This window comes from Sminthopsis crassicaudata, chromosome 3 (genome assembly GCF_048593235.1).
Source record: "Sminthopsis crassicaudata isolate SCR6 chromosome 3, ASM4859323v1, whole genome shotgun sequence".
NCBI classification, from domain to species: domain Eukaryota; kingdom Metazoa; phylum Chordata; class Mammalia; order Dasyuromorphia; family Dasyuridae; genus Sminthopsis; species Sminthopsis crassicaudata.
The window spans coordinates 382,280,908-382,304,309 of NC_133619.1; the positions used below are offsets into that span (position 1 = coordinate 382,280,908).

The window sequence follows — 23,402 nt, forward strand, 5'->3', positions numbered from 1 at the left end:
AACTTACCTTTATGATACTTTTATTCTTCAATAAGAATATAAGTAACCATTGGGAGGAATTGATTAAAGAAGTAAAAATTTCAGGAAATTGTTGAAAGAAATGGACAGTATGCTTTAGAATTTGTAATAAAAAAGTGGGAATTGGGGGGAGCAAATTTAAAAGATTTAGAAAAATGAAATCTCGACCAAAAAGAAAGGGAAAATTTTGGAGAAGAAATAATGGCTAAGTCTAATGGTGAAGAAAAAGAAGCCTTTTAATTACATTAATGTGGATACATACTAAACTTACAGACCAACTTGCATTTTTAAAATGATATGTTCAAATAATGAAAGAATACAAAATCATAGAATCACTTTATAAGAAGTGTCAAAATGTTAAAAGGTAGAATGAGATGAAGCCAGAAAGGAATATTGAAAATCATATAAAAGGTTTTGAAGTTACTACAGTGGAAAAAACAAGAGAACATGAGAAAGGATAGGGCAGTGCTTGAGATGATAACAAATGGCAGAAACAACATAAAGTCACTTAACTCTTATGAGTTTTCTATTTTAACTAGTAAAACAGATAATACCCAAGAAAGGAGAAACAAAAATAGCAGAGGGAGTTGAAATCTAAGACAAGTGGAGATAGTAGGACAATACTAAAATGCTGTTAACAAATTCAAATTGCTAAGACCAAATTCTATCTCAACATATTGAAAGAACTGTAGGATATCATAGAGACACTGAACTTTTACAAGTAGTTAGAGTTTAACTAGTAGTAGTTACTACTAACTAAAAGTAGTAGAAGAGGTTAAAAATTTATTGATTTAAAAAAAAAGAAAAACAGAAAAAAAAAGATTAATCAGCAAGATTAAAGTTTATTAGAACTTCAGTTATTGGCAAAAATATTAAATTTATTAAAACAAATATGATCAATGATGATCTTTAAATAGAAATAATAACAATAAAAATAACAGTATGGCTAAATCAAGAATAACTCATGCCAGAAATTAGGTTTAAACCAGCATCATATACCATATAGCACATTAATTTCTGAATATAAATGTGACATTATGATAAAATTATCTAAGAATAATATCAAGTTCTTTTCACAACTGCTTAGCATATGAGACACAGAGATGGACTAATAGAGTATCAAAGAAAGTGAAACAATTCATATTTATATTTGAAGCATTTAGCATAGTGCCTGGCACGTATTAAATCCTATATAAATGCTAGAAATTGTTATTATTTCTATTTTTTTGTAACAATTACATTTATATTTTCTTTAAACAGTTATCTAAGCTTTGGTTCATTTTGGTAAGTATTAAGGACCAATTCTGTGCAGAACACTGCACTCTACTATTGAGAAACAAAAATACAATCTAATGACAGGAAGATTAAGTGAGCAAATAACCAGCATGCAGAAAAAGATAAATCATCAATGAGATATCCAAACAATAGACTATAAAAAAAAAAAAAAATTAGGCCTGCAAGAGAGGAGGAAAATTGAAGTGAAGTGATTTAATGAAGGTTTCAGGGACAAGATAAGATTTGGATTAAGAACCTAAAAGAAGGGAAAGTATTACTAGAAGGAGGATAGGATGAGGATTTCATTTCATACACCAAAAATTACTTCAATAAAATAATGGGAAAGGGCAGGAATAGAACAAGGAATGTTGAGCAGTAAAGAATGCTTGAATGAGTATGTATGGGAATAACCTGAGAGAAAGCTAGATAAATAGTACTTGAAACCACATTATTGAAAGCCATAAATGTTGAAAATAAGTTTTAGTTTATTCCATAGGAAAGAGGAACAAGTGAAATTATTTCTTTTAAGGAGAAGAAAGATAAAATCATTATAGGTAGAAATATGGAGAATTTATTCATATGGAGATTGCTTAATGAAAGTTTCAGAGGTTTCAGAGTTGAAAACTATTTAATCTTATCTTTTATTAAAGTATTAGATTTTTTTCCCCACTACCATCATTTTTTGGTATATTCCTACCATTGAACCATCCTTATGATAACAACAACCACAACAAAAGCTAAGCAAAATCAATAAGATCTCTTTAGCCTCATATGCAAATTATTCAACATTTACACCTGTGTAATGATGGGAGGTGAAATGCACTTCATTAACTCTTCTAGTCGGAAAAATGAGAATAAGGAAACGTCATTGCAACAAATTGTAACAAACAACCTGTTTATCCCAAAGATTAAAAAAAAAAAAAAAAAAAAGCAACCAGAATCAAAGAAAGAAAGTGATCTAATATAACTTACTTTCCTCTTTCTTTTTTATCCTGGGGCCAGTTAAGAATCAATATACAATGTCTGTCCTAGCTATATACATTGATAGAATTGCTCCATATTATCCAGTCAAAGAAATATCACAGTGTGGGTTAAATGTATTCTCCTTTTATTCACTTTTTACCTGTTTGCATAGTTAGGTTAAGTTCTTTCAATTGACTATAGACCTTCTAAGTTTTGGCACAATCAGCACAATGTCATCTGTGAACAGATGCTACATGACCTTGTCTCAAGAAATTGCATAGATGCCAACAACCTGGAGTTGCAGATCATCCAAAGGCAATGGAGAAAAACATTATAGGTGTGAGTGTATAACATAGCTCCAAAGGAAGAAATGCAAGGAGGATTGCAACATGTGACTGAATGAGGAGTAAGTGGACAATTTAGAAAGAGTGAAGGATATTCATCAGATAGCTTGCATGCTTCAATAGTGTGCACACTGAGTTGACCCTGTGTACCGTGTTCCAGAACTCATTGGAAAAAATCCCTCAGAATAAGAAGAAATGTATGGTTTATGTGCTGCATGGAAGGCATATACTATTGAGAAGTACTGAGTTGGAATTTTCACAATAGGGATTGGCATATCTATCATGAAGAGAGATAACTAGAACTAGAATTTTGGGGAGGACACATAGATATACATTGTAATTTGCCAATAAATTTCTTATAGATGATAACTGAAGTTTTGAGGGTATTAGAGGTGGAATGCTTAGAGATCAGGCACAAAGTATAGTGAGAGATCAGAAGAAAGCCTAGGTATTTAGATATTTTTGATGTTACAGAAAAGGTAGATATTGTTGTCCTATTTAAGTATTTTTTTTAATGCAATAGAGATGCTTTTGCAATTATCCTATAGCAAATCAGAATGCTTTGTTTTTACTTTAGGAAAACCCAAACTCTCCTAAATTACCTAAACTGGAGCCATGTTGCAAGCAACCAATGGAAAAAAAATAGCCCATTCATCTACCTGCCCTCAAAGGGTCTAATTTCTACCCAGAGAATAGCTCATGCAACACCCAAAAAGATATGTTATTACTTTTAAATCTCTCTAATCATTTTCTAAGCTGAACCCAGCCATATCATTCATTGGGTCACCAAGACAAGGGGTTAAGTAATATCACTCTGTAGTGGCATTTAGCTTCATTTACTGCCTATTTCTCTTGAGTTCCAATTTTTTTTTTTTTAGTCCACCAAAGTGCATCACCTCTAAAATCCTCTCTGAGGATTATCAGAATAGTTAAAACAAAGTGTTTGTGCTTACATTAATTGTGAAAAATAAAAAGAACCTAGAATTTATGATGATAAAATCAAACTACAACTAAAGCACCAATGCTTGCATTATCCATCATAGAATGAAAAAGGCATTGGAGAAATCAGTATGAATCTAACTGTACCAGGTAGGCTTGGAAACGATAGAGCTCAGAGAACACAACAAAACTAGAAACACATAACTCTGCATGCAGAGACTTTGGCACAATGTAGAATCTATAATTATGTATAAGTATTCTTGATGGTTATGAGTTTTGGCATGATTTAGACTGCTTTGCTTTCCAAGAATGAGCTTTATTAAAAAAAAAAAAAAAAAAAAAAAAAAAAGAATTCCATAACTGACATATCTGGAAAGTAATGTGTGACAGTAGGTGGTGGTGTAGTTTGGAGGGAAAATCTATTCGTCTGTTAGCTTATTAAAATAAATGGAAAAAAGTAATGCTATAGAATATAATATGTGATGGTAAGACAAATACCTTTATGTCAATGTCTCTTGAAACAGAAAAAAATATTGAGTGCTTCAAGAAAATAATTGTTGACAGTGATATCTACATAACATAGACAGTAGTTTAGATTCAGCTGTCTCATGTCCCTTTCATCTTTTAAATTCTCTCCTTTGGTGACTCTAATATTTTGAATTGATACTAGGTTAACCTATGCCCCAAATCTTACACAGAGGATACTCATTTGACTAACAAGATGTGTCAACTTTCTAGTGATCTATGTCAAAATGATAAATGCAGTGGCTAATTGTACTTTGGAATCCAAGGAGATAGTAATGTTAACACCTTAAATAGTCTTAAATTGCACATATTTCATACTAATGGAGCTTTTAAGCTACATGCAGTGATCCTGTTAATGGAATTGTCTTGAATATTGATGCTTTTATCAGTATATTCTTTGGGAGACTATGCTGTTGTCACTTTAATGCAACCTCAGTTAAAGTATACCATGAGCTAGAGGGAATGATTTCTCAGGGCAAAGAATGTTCACTTGGGCCAAAGATTATGGAAATCATGGTAACAAAAGCAAAAGGAATCATGACCTTGCTAAGTGTGTTTTTCTGCCCTTTCATAAAAAATTTTGGTAGAATAGCATCTAGAAGGAAAAAAAAAAGCAAAGCACTTTCTGCTGTTATAGTTCTAGAACAAATGTTTATTTACCCTTAATTAAACATGGAAACATACAAATACAATGTCAGAAGTATATCATGATGAAGTTTATCTTTAGAAAGCTTGAATGAATTTCATTTATCAACTTATATATCTTTAGAAAAAGACAATAATAATGACTTGAATTTGTATTCTCAGTTATATTTCATTTCAATTCTGAGTGCTTATTAAAAGGTTTCTATTAACTTATTGATATAAAATCATTTGTGAGAAAAGAAGAGAGTCCTTGAACTTTGAAATGTAAAAACAAAGAAGAGATATTCTAGGATAGTAGGATGATATAGTACAAAGGAGGGATCTGCTTGGAGATATATTACGGGGGAGGTAGTTGGACAGGGTCGAGCTAGGAAAAAGTTCTCCTGGGGTGAGGCAGAATGCTTACTGTTTTAATTAATTATTCTTGGTAGTCAGGTTGAAGTTGCTGAATTTCTTGGAGAAGAAAATGGAGAATCATATGAGGATCTTTACAAAGAAAGTCCCAAATGGGGGCACAAGAGTCAGACATGACTAGAATGATTAAAGAGCAACACTATTTGTTGCTGCTTGATAAAAAAAGTAAGTGTCCTTAGGATTTTAATCTTTCCTATATATCCTCTTCTTTCACTCACATAGTTATTATCCTGAAGCAGACTTTTATCATGTCAATCTGGACTATTGCAGTAGACTGCTAACTGGTCTCCCTGCCTCAAGTCTCTCCCTGTTAGAATTTATCCACTCATCTGACAAAGTAATTTTCTAAAATGCAGGTCTGTTAATGTTATTCTAAAACACTATATACTTCAATGCCTCCCCTCCTACTGTCAGAGTGAAAAATAAAATCTTTTGGTATTTAAAGTCTTTCCCTTCTAATCTTTCCAAACCTATAAATTACTCTTCTTCTTAAAATCTATGATTCAACACCACAAGCCCTCTTCCTGTTTCTTGCATTTCCAATCTCATGACTCTGACCTTTTCATTGTTTGTGTCCTCTCCATGCCTAGGATATTCTTTCTTCCTAATCTCTGCCTCCTAACTCCCCTAGTTTCCTTCAAAACTAAGTTTACCTTTCTTTTTATTTTTTGCTTAGCAAAATGCCTCACATATACCAAGACGTCAATAAATTCTTATTGACTGACTGACCATACAAAATCCTGATTGTCCAATCGTTTTTATATCTCTGAATATCAAGTATGCTTTATGATAATATTAGTTAGTTCTATACTGGAAAATCTTTTTAAAATATTTCAAAACTTTTATTTCACAATATTATGATAAAATCTATACAAATATAGGAGTCACAATCCTATTATATGTATCCTATATCTACTTAAATATTAAAAATGTAATTTTTTTAACATGAAAATATGTGGCATTATTGAAATGCTGGAAGATTCACTTTCCTGAGTTAAAGTCTAGACTCAGTCATTCAATAGCTATGTGATCATGGGCAAGTCATTTAATTTTGTTTGCCTCAGTTATCTCATCTATAAAAATGAGCTGAAGAAAGAAATGGCAAACAACTCCATTATTTTTGCCAAGAAAATCCCAAATAGGATCGTGAAAAGTCAGACTTGACTGAAAAATGGCTAAACATCAATATAACCCTACCCTAGAAAATGGGGGGGGGGGAGAAATGAAAGAAAAAAATGGTAATGAAGAAACTGGGGCAAATAAGTATAATGGTTAAGGGTATTTTCTCAATGGCAAATTTAAGAAAGTCTATAGTAGAGTGGAAAAATTGGATTTTGAGTTAAAATACATTGGTACTATTTTTGATTCTGACTCTGTGATTCTGGACAGTATGACAATTCTTTGAACCTCAATTTAACAATTTGTAAAATGAGTGTTAGTATAAGAATACTTGAACAGCCTACCTTACACTGTGGTTGGGAGGAACTTGTTTGTAGATCTTAAAGAGAGAGTTCTTATGAAAATTATTAAATTATTATTAAAGTTAGATTAAAACATTTTTCTACAAACATGATCAGTTATTTTCTGTCATCAAGACAAGAGATTTTCAAAACAAAATTTTATTTCATGCCTAATTTAAATCAGCTAAAGTAAAATTCTGGCCTAGGTACTTACTGTCTGCTTATAAGCTTGATGCTTAATTGTTAAACAATTCCAGAGATTCTTGTCTGACAGCTGCCAAATGTCATTAACAACTATGAGCATCCCCTCTTAATCCCTGCTGTTCACTCAGGTGAAATTCTGTGGCCTGGAGACTGCCTTCAAAGGCCTACCTGGGTATAACTATTTTTCTTCTTTCCACCAATCCCACTCTTCTTCCCCTCATCTACTTTCTGCTATTTGTCTCCCTAGAGAGAGAAGGAATTGGCCTGAAAATTTCCTAGCAGAAAAAGATAGAAGGTATGAGAAAAGTGGTTTTTGTTTGTGCATTTTATGGAGCATCTTTTTTTTTTTTTTTTTAAACAGAGGTTAGAGATTTTAGAGTAAGATCTAAAGAGGAATTAGCAGGTGTGAGGCAACACTGATTGGCATCAAAGAGCTATTTGGGCACTATTACAAGCCCACCTATGTAAACCATCTGCTTTGCTCTCTCACTCCATTTCATTGCATATCATTTGGGCAAGGAAAATGAAACAGGAAAATCACTAGAAAAATATTTGGGGACCAATAATATAGTAATTTGGATGCACAAGTCTTCCTGTTGACATTAAAGGCCCTAATGCCTGTGCTATCTTGATCTCATAACTAGCACAATGTTGTGCTTTGTTTTACAGGATACTCCTTTCTTTTTTTCTAATAAAGACTCAGATAAAAAGGTCTTTTGAAGACCTGATTAATTAAAATTCCCCAGGCTTCTTAGCCAATGTTTTGAAAGCTAATCATGTACATTATATTAAAGACATCCCTTCTGTAGAAAGACAGCAATTTTTTTGTGCTTGCAGATAATCATGAGAGGAAATATGTTCTTTCAATTGTTCATCTGAGAAAATAATGTGAAAGAAGATTGTGTTGTGTGCTCCAAAGGCAGCTTGAAGACAATGCAGTGTGACTTACCTCGCTGAGCTTCTTTATCATACACTTTCATATGCACAACCCCTGAAGTCTTATTCCGGAGGACAGTGGGGTTCCTTCCATCTCTTTTGCTGCAGGTGCCCAGCTGAGCTAAGTTTTGGTCTGCCCACCACAGCTTTTTATCTGGAAAAATGGCAGGGTATTTTTTAAAAGATAATTATCTTATTAAATAAAGATAAACAGTTGATACATTGTAATCTTTTTTCATTTGTTTTGTTATAATCCAAAACTACATTTCTAAGGAAAACATTGAAAATCATTTTAACTTCCAAAAAAACTAATGAGCATAACATTATTATTCACAACTGCTCTCCCCAATCCATCCAAATAAAGAAGCTTGATTTTGCTAACTTTTTTTTCCCCCAAAGAAGACAATCGTCAAAATGAAAAGTACATTTCAAATGAATTGTAAATAGAGTATCTTAGAGACAAATAGAATTTAGCACTAATAGTACTTTTTGTTGTTGCTGTTGTTAATATAACAAATGAATAACAAACCTAACACCCCCCCACCCCAAGAAAAAACCCAAATAAAATAAAATTAGGCATTGTTCCCCATCCTTGTCATTATTACTAATTGTTCTGGGTTGGTATCTGTCTCATCCCACTAATACTACTTCCTGCTATATCAGGATTTTCATTGTTTACAATTACCAGCTTATTGACTCACATTTTTTATCCTTATTTTTCTGAATATTTTAAAATTTAAAGGAACTTAAGGAATTAAAATTTGAAATAAAAAATGTCAAAGTGTTTCAAACAAATTAAATCATTTTTTAGCTTATATATAACAACATTGTGTTGCTAATCATAAGCCCAAGGGTTTTAGGGTTCATAAAATGCAAGAATCACTTTCCTGTGCTGCAAATTTTATGATAAATATTTCCCCTAATGAAAAAAATATTAGATTTTTATTTGACTGAGACTAAGATAGAGTGAGGTTGGGTGGGGAAGTGCAGAAGGTATGAAGTAATCCCCATTAAACTTAGAAAAGTAGAAAGGGATTCTTATTCTAATTAGGCAAAATAAAACAAAACAAAAACCAAACCTATTAGTCATGGAACAGTATCCATTATTTAGATGGAAGGTAGTTGTCATTGGTACTAAGATCATATCCCAAATTTCATTTGCAGATGTAATAGTGTATAATTTTTAATGGGATCTTTGATTCTTATAATAAACTCTTTCATAGAAGTTTTGAAATGAAAATAAATCTACCTTATCATTGCTCCAATTCTGAGTTTTCCAATTTGGCATTTCAAGTCTCATTCCAACTCTTCCCTGATATTTACTAAAATTGAGTTCTACCATTATATTAGTGGTTTCTCTCATTCATTGTGCCTTTTTTTACACTCTGAATTACATGAGATTCCCTCTTATGTGGTTTCTTGACTCCATCATTCCTTCAATATTTTGCAAGCCCTACTTTGACAAATGGAACACTCTCCTTTTATATATTTAAATGTCCTGATCCAAAACCGAAAAATTTTGTGTTCAATCTATTAACATGTATTGTTAAGTGTCTACTCTGTGGCAGGCATTGTGCTATGTATTGGGAGATAAAAAGACAGCAAAATATACATAATATATGTATAGATGGTATCATATATGTTAATATTTACACACACATAAAGTATACAAATATAGATTTGAGAAAGTAGAGTTAACAGGTAGAGAATCAGGAAATGATTAATGGAGAGAGAGTAATACTTGAAGTGAATTTTGAAGGAACTCAGGAATTTCAAAACAAAAAGATGAGGAGGAAGAATATTCCAGATACAAAGGCAGATAGTGGAGAAGTATGAAGACACAAGATAGCATATAGTGAGGAAGAGCAAGTAGACCAATAGTGCTGGACTATAGGATTTATGGAAAGGAAAATTGTGTAAGAACTTGAAAAGGCAAAGGAAAAGGTCATGAAGACCTTTCAATAACAGATATAGAAGTTTGTATTTGAACCTAGAGGTTCCTAAAGAACAATACTGTTTATGCCTATCTCATAGTTTCTTGGAATGACACTCTACTTTTCTAAACTTCTACTAGAACTTATGAGAACATTTCAGATATGACAATACAACAGTTGTCTATGTTAAATATCTTTGGATAAAGACACAATTCTGTATCACTATATAATAGAACACAGAAACACAGTAATAGAAATAATACCAAATTTTTAGTAGATATAGTAAAAAAAAAAGAAAGAAAGAAAGAAAAACTTTTAACATTTTTGTTACTCTATGATTTTGTTCAAAAGCTGGAGCTAGTCACTGAAATGTGCTAGGAAAATTACAAGGCATTGCCAATAATGTCTCTTAGATATAAATGTATTATGTTCTCACCAAAAAAAAAAAAAAAAAAAAAAAAAAGAATTCTGAATCTCTCAGTGAGAATATGTACAAATGTGATTAACATGTATTCATATATATATAAACATACATGAACACATATATATGAATATAGATAGCTTTGTAAATAAAACTATATTTTACCAGTTCAGAGCAACTTTGGAAAAGAAAAGATATTCAATTAATTCAAAAGCAACTTAACCAGTATTTTCTTACACTTAAGAAAAATTCCAACATTACCTGATAACTATGGTACATATAGTTAAATGCATTGTTTCCTTTCCTATTTCTGGATTCATAGATTTTGTAAGACATCACAGTGGATAACCATGTGAAAATTCCATATTCCTACTTGATTGGTAGTATAAGTCTTTATCTGAAGACATTTATGAGAAAGAACCAACTTCATCTCAAGACAGCTCATTCCACTTTGAATTAGCACTAATTGATAGGAAACATTCTCTCATATAAGGCCAAAATTGATTTCTGTTCTATTACTTTTGATTCTCCCTTCTAGGAATAAGCAACTTAAATCTATTTTTTTCCACATGACAATGTTTTATATGATAATAATGACTTAACAGTTAATATGTATGACACTATGCTAATTATTTTACAATTATTATCTCCGTTGACCTTCAAAATAATCATTAGATATAGATGTTGGGGGCGATAGCCCCTTGATATTCCTTGTTTGATCCCCAACTCCATTTGGGACTTGGACCTTGGATACAAGATCTGGTCAAACTAGTTTGGGCTATCTGAGCTGGCTGGGGTTTTACAGTCCCCATTCTAATCTGCTCAAACAGACCAAAGCCAGCAGGAAATTCCTTTTTGGGAAGAGACTTCTGTCTCTCCCCAAAAGATAACAAGAGAATGATTATCTTATTTACATCACTCTCCGGAACCTCCTTACATCACTGGATCTGAATGATTGTGCTCTTGTATAAAACAGAGTCCTCGAAAATCTATTCTTTGCAAAATTGGCCTTGTACCTTGCAGCCATTTTGCCCACCTGGCCGGTGTTTCCATTCTAATCAATAAAGACTATGTTTCCATACAGCATTAAGTAGCAAATTCATTTGCTAACGACCCCGCCCTTGGTTACTTTGGGGAAGGAAGGAGAGAGAGAAAAGGAACTGACCCATCTCCGTTTAGAACTCAGTTTACTCCTCATCAGTAGATACTAATTTTTTTTCCATTTTATAAATGAGGAAACTGAGACAAACAAAAATCAAGTTACTTGCTCAGGATCACAGAGCTAGTAAGTATCTGAAACCATATTTGTTCTGAAGTCTTCCAAACTCTGGGCTTGATGTTCTATCCACTGAGCTATTGAGTTGCCCCTCTATCTTTAAAGAGGAGTAATATGCTTCCTCCTGATTTTCATGAAATAATACAAAAAATATATATATTTCCTGTTTTCTCAGAATAAAAATAGAAATTGTTTATGGATTAAGTTAGGATACTTTTAAAATCAACAGAGAAGGGGTTACAAATAAATATGTCATTGGCCAATCAATAAATCAATATTGTACAAAAACAGTCATACCTCTTTAAATGGTAAGTATTTCATAGGAAAAAAAAATTTATTATATATCTGAGCAAAAAGTAAGGTAGGAAGGTGAGGTATAATACATCAATAATTAGAAGTCTGTATTATCAATATATTGATTCAGGAACTGATTTTTGAGTATCACATCCCACTAAAACTTATTTATTAGCTTCAAAATATTTTTACATGGATCAGTGAAGATAAATAATCAATCTCTACTATTATGACATAATTTAGAATATAAAGAGTCACATATATGATTGCATAGTAATAGTAAAGATCTTTGCTCTAAAGTGACATTACTAATTCATCAACCAATAGGGAATTGCTGAAAGGTACTTTATCCAAGAAAAGGAGAGGGTTTGTACAAATATACTAACATATGTAAAGAAAAGGAAGCATTAAGACCAAATTCAAGATCTTTCCTTCCTGCAAACCATACTCTAGAAATTATTCAGATGTAAGAGTATCAATTCTGAAGAACAAAAATTACCCAAACATTTATTAAGGGCCTGAAGAGTAAAAGGCACTCTTTTAGATATGAGGAGAAAAAAAAAAACAAAAAACCCAAACATCTTTCCTGTTTTCATAGAGATTAAAGTCAAATACAAAGACATATATAAAATTTTCCCCAATACAGACTTTGCTCTTAATCTTTGCTTATTTATTACATAAAAATTAATTCAGACATTGGAAGAAGATTAATAAGGTGGTAATGAGAATGTGTAAATAGTGTGTGTATGTGTGTGTGTGTGTGTGTGTGTGTGTGTGTGTGTGTGTGTGTGTGTGCTGTATTTTTCAACTAATAACATTACTTTGAAAACTCTAATCAGGGATAGAAAAAGAAGGCTTTTATAATTTCTTACTATATTGTAGGTAATATAGTAATTCCAGCCAATTTATTGTTATTCTTGTTTAAATATATTCTTTGTTGGCCTATTCACATATATGATCTTTTTTCCTACAGCCACATATCTGATAACCTTTTATTTGGTTCTAGCAAGCAATGATTGGAGGCAGAAGAATCAAAGTCTAGTACTACTTAGCTGTGGGAAACAGGTAAAATTGCTAATCTCTCTGTAGTTTGCTATTCCCATCTGTAATTAAAACCTTTGCTCTATTTTACTCTCAAAGAGCATCAGATATCATAGGAAAACATGCTTCAAAAAGAAAAAAATAAATAAATTGATATAAGATGTTACTGTCATTAGTGAAAAACCATATACCTTCCTTAGTATAGATCATAGATCTAAATCCACCTGTAGAGGGCTGGAACTCTGGAGAAATATACTTGAAACGAGGTGTTAACTCAGTTTGATGAGATAATGGTTCTCTAGTTCACATATATACTTAGTACTTAGCATGGAGATGTAATGGTTCTTTAGTTCACACATACATAGTATGCTGTAATGATATAATTGTAATAGGGTATATAAGGGTTAAGAAGGAATGGAAGGAAGACATTCTATCTTTGACCCAGTTTCATGGTGGCTCTCATGCCTCCTGCACTAAGATCAAGACTGGGTCAGAATAAAGAACTAGACTCTATTCTTGACCATTTTCATTATGTCTATCCTCCTGAGACCAAGGCCTGTCCTAAGGACCTCCAAAAATCTAGTACAAACATTACATCCACCTTTTCTTGAAAGCTTTCAGTAACTGTTCCACCCATTCTCCAACCAATTGACACAATTTTGTCATTATTGCATGCCTGGAAACATTACCTTAACTGCATATTTGTTTGTCTTCTTTCCTATACAAGACAAGAAACTCAAAATGAAAAGAATATGAACATATCATAATACCTCAGCAAAATTTATCATCCTGGAAGACAGTTCATGAATCATGGAAAGTATTTAATAAATGGTTGTTACAGATTAATGGATTTGAGGAAGATTCCTTGGTATAAGGCTTTCCTACTTTAGCAATGAAAGTAATTTAAATTTTTACAAAAGAAACAAAAAAGAACATGAAAACTAGTATGGAAAAACAACAACAACAACAACAAAAAAGAATTTGAAAGGATGATTGGGAAGCCAACTTAAGGATTTTGTAAGGTGAAAATATCTACCTCTATCTATCTATCTATCTATCTATCTATCTATCTATCTATCTATCTATCTATATCTATGTATATATTAGTATTTATGTTTTGGAAAAATAGGAATGATAAATGAATTTAAACCACTGACTTGTCCTTTATTGTGTCCTTTCACTGCTGACACATGTAGTCAAAGCCTTCCTTTATATATATATATATATATATATATACACTTATGAAAGGAATCAACATGCAGTAACTAGTGATTTTTTTAAAAATCAGAATCCAGTTGAATACTTTAAGAACCCAGAAGAAATATATATAAGGTACCATGTATTCATGAACACTGTCTTTATAATCAGAACTTTGTTTTAAAAAAATAGACCAGACTGATTTTATTCTACTATATTTATTCAGTTTTCTTTCTGAATCTTTCTTTCTTTCTGACTCTGTCTTTATATTAATATTAATTATGTACATTAATATATGAATATTATAATTCAAACTAAAAAGAATCAATGTAGTAGAATAAAATCAGAGTTAGCTCTTAAACTTTTTAAAACAAAGTCTGATTATGAAAAATATTATATTGACATTTGGAGACAAAGAGATGACGAATTAAATCAACTTACTTCATTATTTCTAGAACATAAAATAAGCATTTCTATGATCCAAAAATTATTTAGAAAAATAAAACAGTGAAAAGATTATCCTGTGAACATGATTGCAGCCAGTCATGGAATCTGTCTCATAGAAACTACATGGAGTGAGAAGGGCAGCCTAGGCCCCGCACTGCCACCATAGCCAGAAAGTCTAATAAAGGAGTGCAGGTGCTGCTGGCCAGGCCAGAGGACTCTGCTTCAGTCAGTCAGCAGCTTCAGGTGAATAAGCCATCCTCCGCCTTTTTTTCTGGAATGCCACATGCCTGAATATTCTCCCCACTTCCATCTCCCCTCCCATTTGCATTATCTGGATTCCATCTCAAGTAAGAAAAGATGGGGAATAAGCAAGCCAATTGCCATCAGAATTACTTCTCATGGTTTCTACCTGAAGAACAGGTTGAGATTGATGGATTATTTGTTGGCATAGCAGGAGATATGGAGATGGTTTAATATGAAAAGAACAAAATTTTTTCTCAATCCCTATCTCTTTGGAAATGTTACAGACTTCTTGGAATGCCATGCTCCAAAAATGAAATGTAGACTCCATGAAGACATGAGGAATATTGACTGACCTGAGGAGGTTAACCCAGTTTCTAGAGAATACATCATCAGAGAACACTTTTCAATTTTTATGTCAGAGATATTAAAAAAAATGCAGGGGAGAAGAGCAAGATGATCATGAAGATGCTCCTTGTACCTTCTGGAAATGTGAAAGCAAGTCACATCCAAGAATTTACATTGACTGTGCTACAGAAATGAACTGAAAGGTTGGAATATGAAGAGGTCAAAATTTTACCACTGGTGTAAGTCCATTGGCTACCAAACTGTTCTCATCACTGAAATAAGGCAACTCCTGTTCAAGAGAAAAACTATGACAGCAATTTGAAGACTGGCTGCTTAAAGTGCCCCAGATTTCCACAGTTTTAAATGTGATCATCAGAAGAGATGACCAATATCTTGAGAAAGTAGAGGTAAAAAGACCTATGGCATCTTCTAAATGGGATAAGAAAGGAATGTGCATATTTCTTTGCTATACAAGGAACTTCTACAAAAATTAACTACTAGGATACAGAGATAATGCAGACAAATGTAAAAAGAAAGAAAGGGAAAGATTCTTTATTTTGAATTCTTAGGCAGAGATTGCTGGTTTCATCCTAGAGTATAAAGATGACAAAGATTTCATGAACTTTCTTAACATTCCTACCATTATTTACATCAACTCTTACCTGCCTTCAAATCTACGGCACACATGGAAACTGATTTTTTCTTCTCAAATTCACAACTACAGCTTTACAAAACTTTGTGGGAATATTATATATAAAAATCCTTGCTTATTAGTGTTAAGGGACAGGGATGGCTACATATTTGGTGGTTTTGCACATTATTTGTAGGCACTCAAGAACCAATTTTTTGAACATGTTTTTATTAATTTTTATAATTATAACATTTTCTTTGACAGTACATAGGCGTAGGTAATTTTTTTTTTTTTACAACATTATCCCTTGTACTCCTTTCTGTTCCGAGTTTTTCCCCTCCTTCCCTCCACACCCTCACCTAGATGGAAGGCATTCCCATACATATTAAATATCTTATAATATATCCTAGGTACAATATATATGTGCAGAACTGAATTTTGTTGTTGTTGTTGTTGCAAAGGAAGGATTGTATTCGCAAGGTTACAATAATCTGGGAAGAGAAACAAAAACAAACAAAAAAAATGCTCTCAGTTTACACTCATTTCCCAGTGTCCCTTTTCTGGGTGTAGCTGATTCTGTCCATCATTGGTCAATTGGAATTGGATTAGCTCTTCTCTATGTTGAAGATATCCACTTCCATCAGAATACATCCTCATACAGTATCATTGTTGAAGTGTATAATGATCCCCTAGTTCTACTCGTTTCACTCAGCATCAGTTGATATAAGTCTCTCCAAGCCTCTCTGTATTCCTCCAGTTGGTCATTTCTTACTGAACAATAATATTCCATAACATTCATATACCATAATTTACCCAACCATTCTCCAATTGATGGGCATCCATTAATTTTCCAGTTTCTAGCCACTACAAAAAGGGCTGCCACAAACATTTTGGCACATACAGATCCCTTTCCCTTCTTTAGTATTTCCTACTCAAGAACCATTTTCAATAGGACTATAGAAAAGCATTGCACTGTATACATACAGTGGATATAATGGTTATTATATGTATTTGAAATTTGGACCATAACCTATGACCAATGGATTGAGCATGGAATTGAGCAGTTTGATTATTGTGGACTTTGAATTGATTGTGATTTTTGGGAAAGGACACAGCAAAGCAAATCCTAGATGTTTTACTTATAACAACCCTCCACTACCAGCCAGGGAAAACTTTTGAATTGGATTGCTTACAGGTATGGGGAGTTGCATATTTCACAAGTGAGAAGTCAGTTTGTGAGAAGAATCTTCTGGATAGTGAAAAATAGGTTAGAAATGATTGGGAAATGTCATTGTAGTGAAGGAATTGAAATTTATGTGAAGATTACAATGATGATGAATAAGGTGCTATCCTAAAAAATTTTTAAAAATAATTCCTTTAAATGCAAATATTTTGATATTCCAATTAAACAAATTTGTCATTTCTCCAAGCTTTCAAACCTTGGATGAGTGTAGCAAGCACAGTTTGCATTTCTAAAGTATTTTTACTCAGGATAACAAATTTGGTTGATGTTACTAAACAGAATATTCTAGAATATTCTAGCCTGTGAACCTAAAGTCTCATTACACAAAGACTTATAGAATAGTAGAGCCTGAAGGGGTCTTAAAGTTAAATGAGTTCAGCCTTTGGGTTCCTTCATAATACATATAAGTCTTCTTCTTATTTTAATGTTTTGTTTTTTGTTTTTTTTTCATTTTCCAGACCTAAGAAGTAAAAGGCCAATCAGGCAAAATACTACATAGTAATAAACTGGGAATAGAGACTCAGGTGTAGAGTAATTTGGTACCTTGCTATAACATGATTCACAATGGCGTGAAATTTGCCCTGCTGCAGAATGTCTGTTTGTATTTCAGCTAAGATATTAAAGTACTAGAAGCACCATCAGAACTTCCCTAAACTTGCATTCAACCATCATTTACAGATACTAAACATCGTTTTGTACAAATGTTTCCAATGCTGAATTGTGATGTCTCTCTTTTACCTACTCAAATTTGCTGGAACTCTATCTTTCCAGAAATCAGCAAGAGTCAGGATCACTAAACGTCTTTATTCTAGATCTTTACCGTCACCTCCAACGCCAGGTCACGAGTGCAAGTGAGCGTGAGTTCCACCACCCAAGTTTCTCTTGCTCCTCCCACACAAGTCACTTCCCTCTCTTTGTCTCACCAATCAAGTCAGCACAGAACAGCTGGGGAGGGTCAACCTTAAACAAGTTAATAGGGAACCGTCCAATTGGCAATTAGTCTCACGTGCTTCATCATCCAAGTGCATTGCTCAGTTCTAGCCCTTTACACAAATTAAAGAATATTTGAGGGTCAAATGTTATAAATAGGCAGTTTTCAGAGGGAAAAATATAAGCTATCACTAGCCATATGAAAGAATGCTCTAAATCACTAATAATTCGAGAAACACTGATTAAATACTTCTAAAATTTCACTTCACATTTAGATTTATGAGCTGAGGGGAAAAGAAAAATGACTTGCTGGTGAGACTGTAGAAAAAATGGTACAAACCCTTTGATTGAAACAATACTGCTACTAGATTTGTAGCCCAAAGAGCTCAAAGAAGAAAAGAATCTATATATACAGAAACAGTGGCAGCTTATGTCTGGTGGAAAAAATTATAAAACAAGAGGGTATTCATCAATTGGGGAATAATTGAACAAACTATAGTATAGGAATATGATGATATTATTGTGCTGTAAGAAATGATGAAAGGGATGGTTTCAAAGAAATCTGAGAAGACTTGATACACAGAGTAAAATGAGAAAAATAATTTATATAATAATAACCATATTGTGAAGATAAGCATTTTTGAATTAGACTTAGATCAATGTCATGACCAACAACAAATCAATGGACTTAAGAATGCAAATTAAGATGTATTTCTTTTTGGACATGCTGGAATTTGTTTTGCTTAACTACACACGTTTGTAATGGATTTTGTTGTTTTTGCTTTCTCAGGGGGGCTGGTGGGAGGGAGAGAATTTAAAGTTAAAAATAAAATTGAATCAATTAAAGATTTATGGGGATATTTTCAGAAGTTGTGGGTAGGATTAAAATCTCATCATTACCTAAATTACTGTGGTGCATGGTGTGCCCTCATCAGAGAAGGTGCTATGCTCTATAAGAAAAGCAGAATTAAATTAGTTTAGAAGAAACATGAGATGTACAGGTTGAGAAGCTGCTCCGAATGTTCATGGGGACTTTTGCATCTGACCTTTGACAGAGCATTCTGAGCTTATATCGGACTGATCAGCCATAGTTAGACACAGGTAACTCAACTCTAACATAGTAATGTCACTTTGGACCTCTTTGAAAATGAAGGGCAACAACCAACCAAGAACTATTCCACAAAGTAGCAATGAATATCTTCATAGTAATATTTTGATTTATGTTAAAAATATTAAACCATTCCTCTCTGCAGTAGAAGACTGTAGAAATCAACCAGTCTTAGAAATAGAAATTTCTGCTTCAGCACAATGAGAAGATGTTCTCTGAAAACATTGAAGGAGGCAAAGGTTGAGATGAAACTAAATTATCCATATTAAAAACCAGGTTTTTATTAGCACACAGGATTACCTGGGACTCTATTATATGGTTCTTAAACTCAGATATTTTCTACATATTATTCTAAAGCAGATGTTTGGAAATGAAAATCTGAAGGATTTCTTTAACCAAAGTATATTTGGATCAATGATGTTTGCAAAATCACTCCATTATTTTCAATTAATTGGCATAATAGAGTCAAAAGCAAACAAACAAAACAAAAGAGTTTTCAACATTGCATGTCTAGGATTCCCTGGGGCTAATGATTCTGTGATCTGATTTCAACAGAACTTGCTGCTGAAATTTCTATGAAGAGACAATCATGTACATAAGTCCCATGATATAAATTGGATCCATTCATAAGCACTCAACATGAGATGATAATCCAAAACATGCTCTATGAAGGATATTTACAGAAAAGATGAACTTTCAAAGAGATTGTGGCTGTGGATTTGAATTTGTTTTTATTTGCTATGATGAAACGATCATGGTGCTACGATGAAGAAAAATTAAGTCCTCTTAGTAAGTGCAATATAAATATTTGAAGATCATGAAGAAAAAATAAATTCTCACATGTTCATCCATTAGAAAGTTAATTGGTGGCCTTTGAAGTAGGTCTTAGAATTGAATATTCCCCCAAAAGAAAACAAAATCTCTCCTTTGAATTTCTTTCTCCCAGCAACTATCAATAGAACATATATCCTCTTTCTTTCCCGACTATTTTCTCTACACTACTTAATTGGTTTACTATGTTTCTCTTGTACCTAGTAAACAGTATCTAGAGGACCTACTTCTCCTTCTAAGTCTAGTCATATATTTAGACAATGCTGACAATTTCTATTCTCAAATCACAGTCATTTTTTTTTTCATAATCTCATTAGAAGGCAATTCAGCAAAGAATAATCTCATCACTAGCTTTTTGAATTCTTACCATCTTTTGGCATAGGAGATAGGATTACTGCTCTTATGATAAAATAAAATAAAACCATTCTTAAAATAATTGCCAATAATTCATGGCATCTCTTGTCTTCCTATTCATGCTATTAAGACCTTTCATATTTTGTCTCTGAAATATATAGGATAATCAGATAGATTACATTCAAATTAATAATTCTATGAGAATCATTTATTTCATCAGTATAATAATTGATATTTCTCTTGCCTTTAAAAAAAAAAAAAAGTAGAAGGTAGAAAAAGAAAATAAGTTCTGAGAAGATCCAGAAAATATTTGAGATTTTAATTACATGAGAAAATTGAAATGAAAACGTGAGTATATACATACTGCAGGCCCAATATGACATTTGACTTAAAAATAAATAGAGACCCACATCTGAGCATAGTTATCCCCAGGAAAATGCTTTTGTGACCATCTGCCAGATATGCAAATCTGGCCAATACCACTGAAAAGCAAAAATGATGGTATCTAGCTACCTTGTCTCTATTTAAATTGGTTCCATGCACCAGAACATAGCTTGATTCCAAACAATCTGTTATATTCTACCATCAGCTGGTAACTGTAGTATATGAACAGAATTTGGGAATGAATCCTTCAGTTCTTTTCATTCATTCTCTGTCTTTAATTAAAATGTTATGGTGCTTTAATTTGCTCTAAGTTCCTTATAAATCTTAAATTACTGCCCTTTTTCCTATTCTAAAAAGTTCAATATTGCTTCTTTTCAAGTGAAAGGAAATGCAAGTTGTGAACCAAAATGTTGATATTGATTTTAATTTAACATTATAATGTATGCTTTACCTTAAACACTAATTTAGATTGAAAAAAAGGAATTCCTTAAAAAATGATTCTTGAAAAACTTAAACTGTACTAATTAGTAAAGGCGAAATAATCACTATTTTGGGCATTTTAAGTAACATTCTCAAGTTAACATGATTTAATTGTTTATGGTAATGAAAGTGTTCTCTGATCACTAATTATAATCTTGTTGCTAAAACTGCACTATGATGTGCATTACAATTGTTGTATTTATTCATTCTGTTAGGTAATTAGCTTTAAGAAGAGCAACATATTGGAAAACAGAAATTTAAAGTGACAAAAATTGCTATATGAGCATTGCATATTGTCCTTTGGAGATTTTAAGCAGTACTTTTAATGCAAATTTTGATGGGCCATTAGTTTTCATTAATGGTGGTTTGAGTACTTAGAGAAGACAACTATGTACTGTACTTAGTGCTGGGCAAATTGCCTAGATATATTTCATATATTACTGTTACTGTAATGAATAGTATTATGGCAATTAAAAGACTGATGGATTAGAAAATGTAGGTATATATATTTAAAATTTTTGAGCTAAATGACATCTTTCAGTACAAGTAGAAAAGTGGGATGTCACAATATTAAAAGTATGAATTGAAAGTAGAATATGTAAAAAAATAATATGTGCATTTGATTGGTTGAAAGAAGTATTGTATATATAAAGCCAAAGATTATAGCACAATAGAAGTATTCCTCATTCTGTCCACTAGGCATTTCCCTACAAAGTTGAGCATAAATCCATTTTATTTCAATTAACTGAAATTTTAAATGTCACTATTATCTATTTAAAAGAACGTAATGAAAAATAAATAATTTTTGTAATATAAATAAAAATTATTTTTTTGGTACATACCTATTCCCTCTTTGTTTCAAATGCTCTAAAAACTTTTTTCACTGAGTACATATTCACTGGAATATATATATATATATATATATATATATATATATATGTGTGTGTGTGTGTGTGTGTATATATATATACACACACACACATATATATATATATATATATGTATATCATGGGGTACAAAAATTGCATTAATATTTCTACAAACAGCTCACAAAATTGTCCTTGTAAAACATCCATGGATCAAAGGGCATTATGAATTTTGACTCAATCCATAGAAAGCAAATAAGAATTACTACAGGAGATCAAATAAAAACCATGAATGAATATGACAGACCAGAACTGAAATCTAACAGACAGGGATTTTCACCTTTTTAAAATAATGGTCTCTATGTCAATGTCTATTCTCTAGATTTTTTTCTCAGAGGAAATCAATTATATTGATATACAGCTTTCAAAATACTAAAATATAGTTCATAGACATTCAGGTTAAGATCCCTCGCTATATGGTCTAAATAAAGATGAGATATAACCGTTTCTATACATAATTCTTACCAAAAATAATCTAAGCTGTACTTATAATGAATATATATATTACATACACATATAATGTGTGTATATATTTTAAATTGGGATACATGAACCAAAGGTACTAATATTTTAAAGTCATTTTGAAATTCATCTTTTTTCTAGAAACTTAGAATTTCCTTGCAGTTTTATCAAAATGCAATGTAATTCAATATTTATTGAGCACTTACAAGTAACTGTTAGTCATAGTAATTCAAAGATAAAAATTTGATGTGGGCTCTATCTTAAAGGAGCTTATGAGTAAAAAGGAACAATAAAACAAATATGTTTTAGAGCAACAATAAATGAATGAAATTGAAATGTTAGTCAATAATCAAAATAACTAAATATTAAAAAGAATAAACAATTATTTTATTACATGCTTAGAAACTTTTACATAATATATTATTACACAAGTACTGTGTGTGTGTGTGTGTGTGTGTGTGTGTGTGTGTGTGTATCCCACACTTAGGGAACCTTCAGTACCACTGGAGATTTCTATTTTCATTAAAAAACTAAACTTTATATGAACTTTCTAACCTGATCATTTTAGGAATTGTTTTTAATTTGCTGTTGTTTATTTTTTTTAATATTTTCATATCTACTTCAAAAAATAATTAGATTAAAAATAAATATTTAGTTAAGGTCTATCTACCTAAACAAATCTGAGTTTTAAAAAGTCAGTTTAATATAGTGGTAAGACTGGTGTCTCACCAGGAGCTGGACTTAGATCCCAATACTTGAAACTTCTTTTTGGCCTTAGGTATATTGTTTAACTTCTCTGACCTTCAATTTTCTTATTGGTGCCTTTAAAGTTTCCAAGAATTTTTATTTTACCTCACTTGATCCTCTAACAATCATGTGAGGCAGTTTCTATTACTTGCTATTAAAATAAAAAGTTGTTATTGAAATATCCCATTGTAAAGATGAAAAAAAAAAAATAATGGTGAAAGAGATTAAATGATTTGCACAGGTTCACATAGCTATATGTCCTAGGAACTCACTTGTAGTTATAAATCGCTTAAAAAAAAAAAAAAAAAGGCTTTTCAGTTTAAATGGGCTTATGGGAAGATCACAGGAAGAGGATGCCTTTGACCTTCATTTGTTGTTATATGAA

General features: G+C 32.0%; 1 protein-coding gene and 1 pseudogene across 3 annotated transcripts in view; one reads left to right on the forward strand and one right to left on the reverse strand.

Annotated features, from left to right (window-relative positions):
• Positions 1-23,402, reverse strand: part of LRP1B (LDL receptor related protein 1B) — a 2,473,587-nt gene that overhangs the window by 680,381 nt on the left and 1,769,804 nt on the right. For all 3 annotated transcript variants that reach the window (XM_074301983.1, XM_074301982.1, XM_074301981.1), the window contains one exon: positions 7,737-7,877. In XM_074301983.1, the coding sequence (XP_074158084.1) occupies positions 7,737-7,877 (141 nt within the window). The remainder of the gene's footprint in view (positions 1-7,736; positions 7,878-23,402) is intronic.
• Positions 14,691-15,823, forward strand: LOC141559675 (MTOR-associated protein MEAK7 pseudogene; annotated as a pseudogene).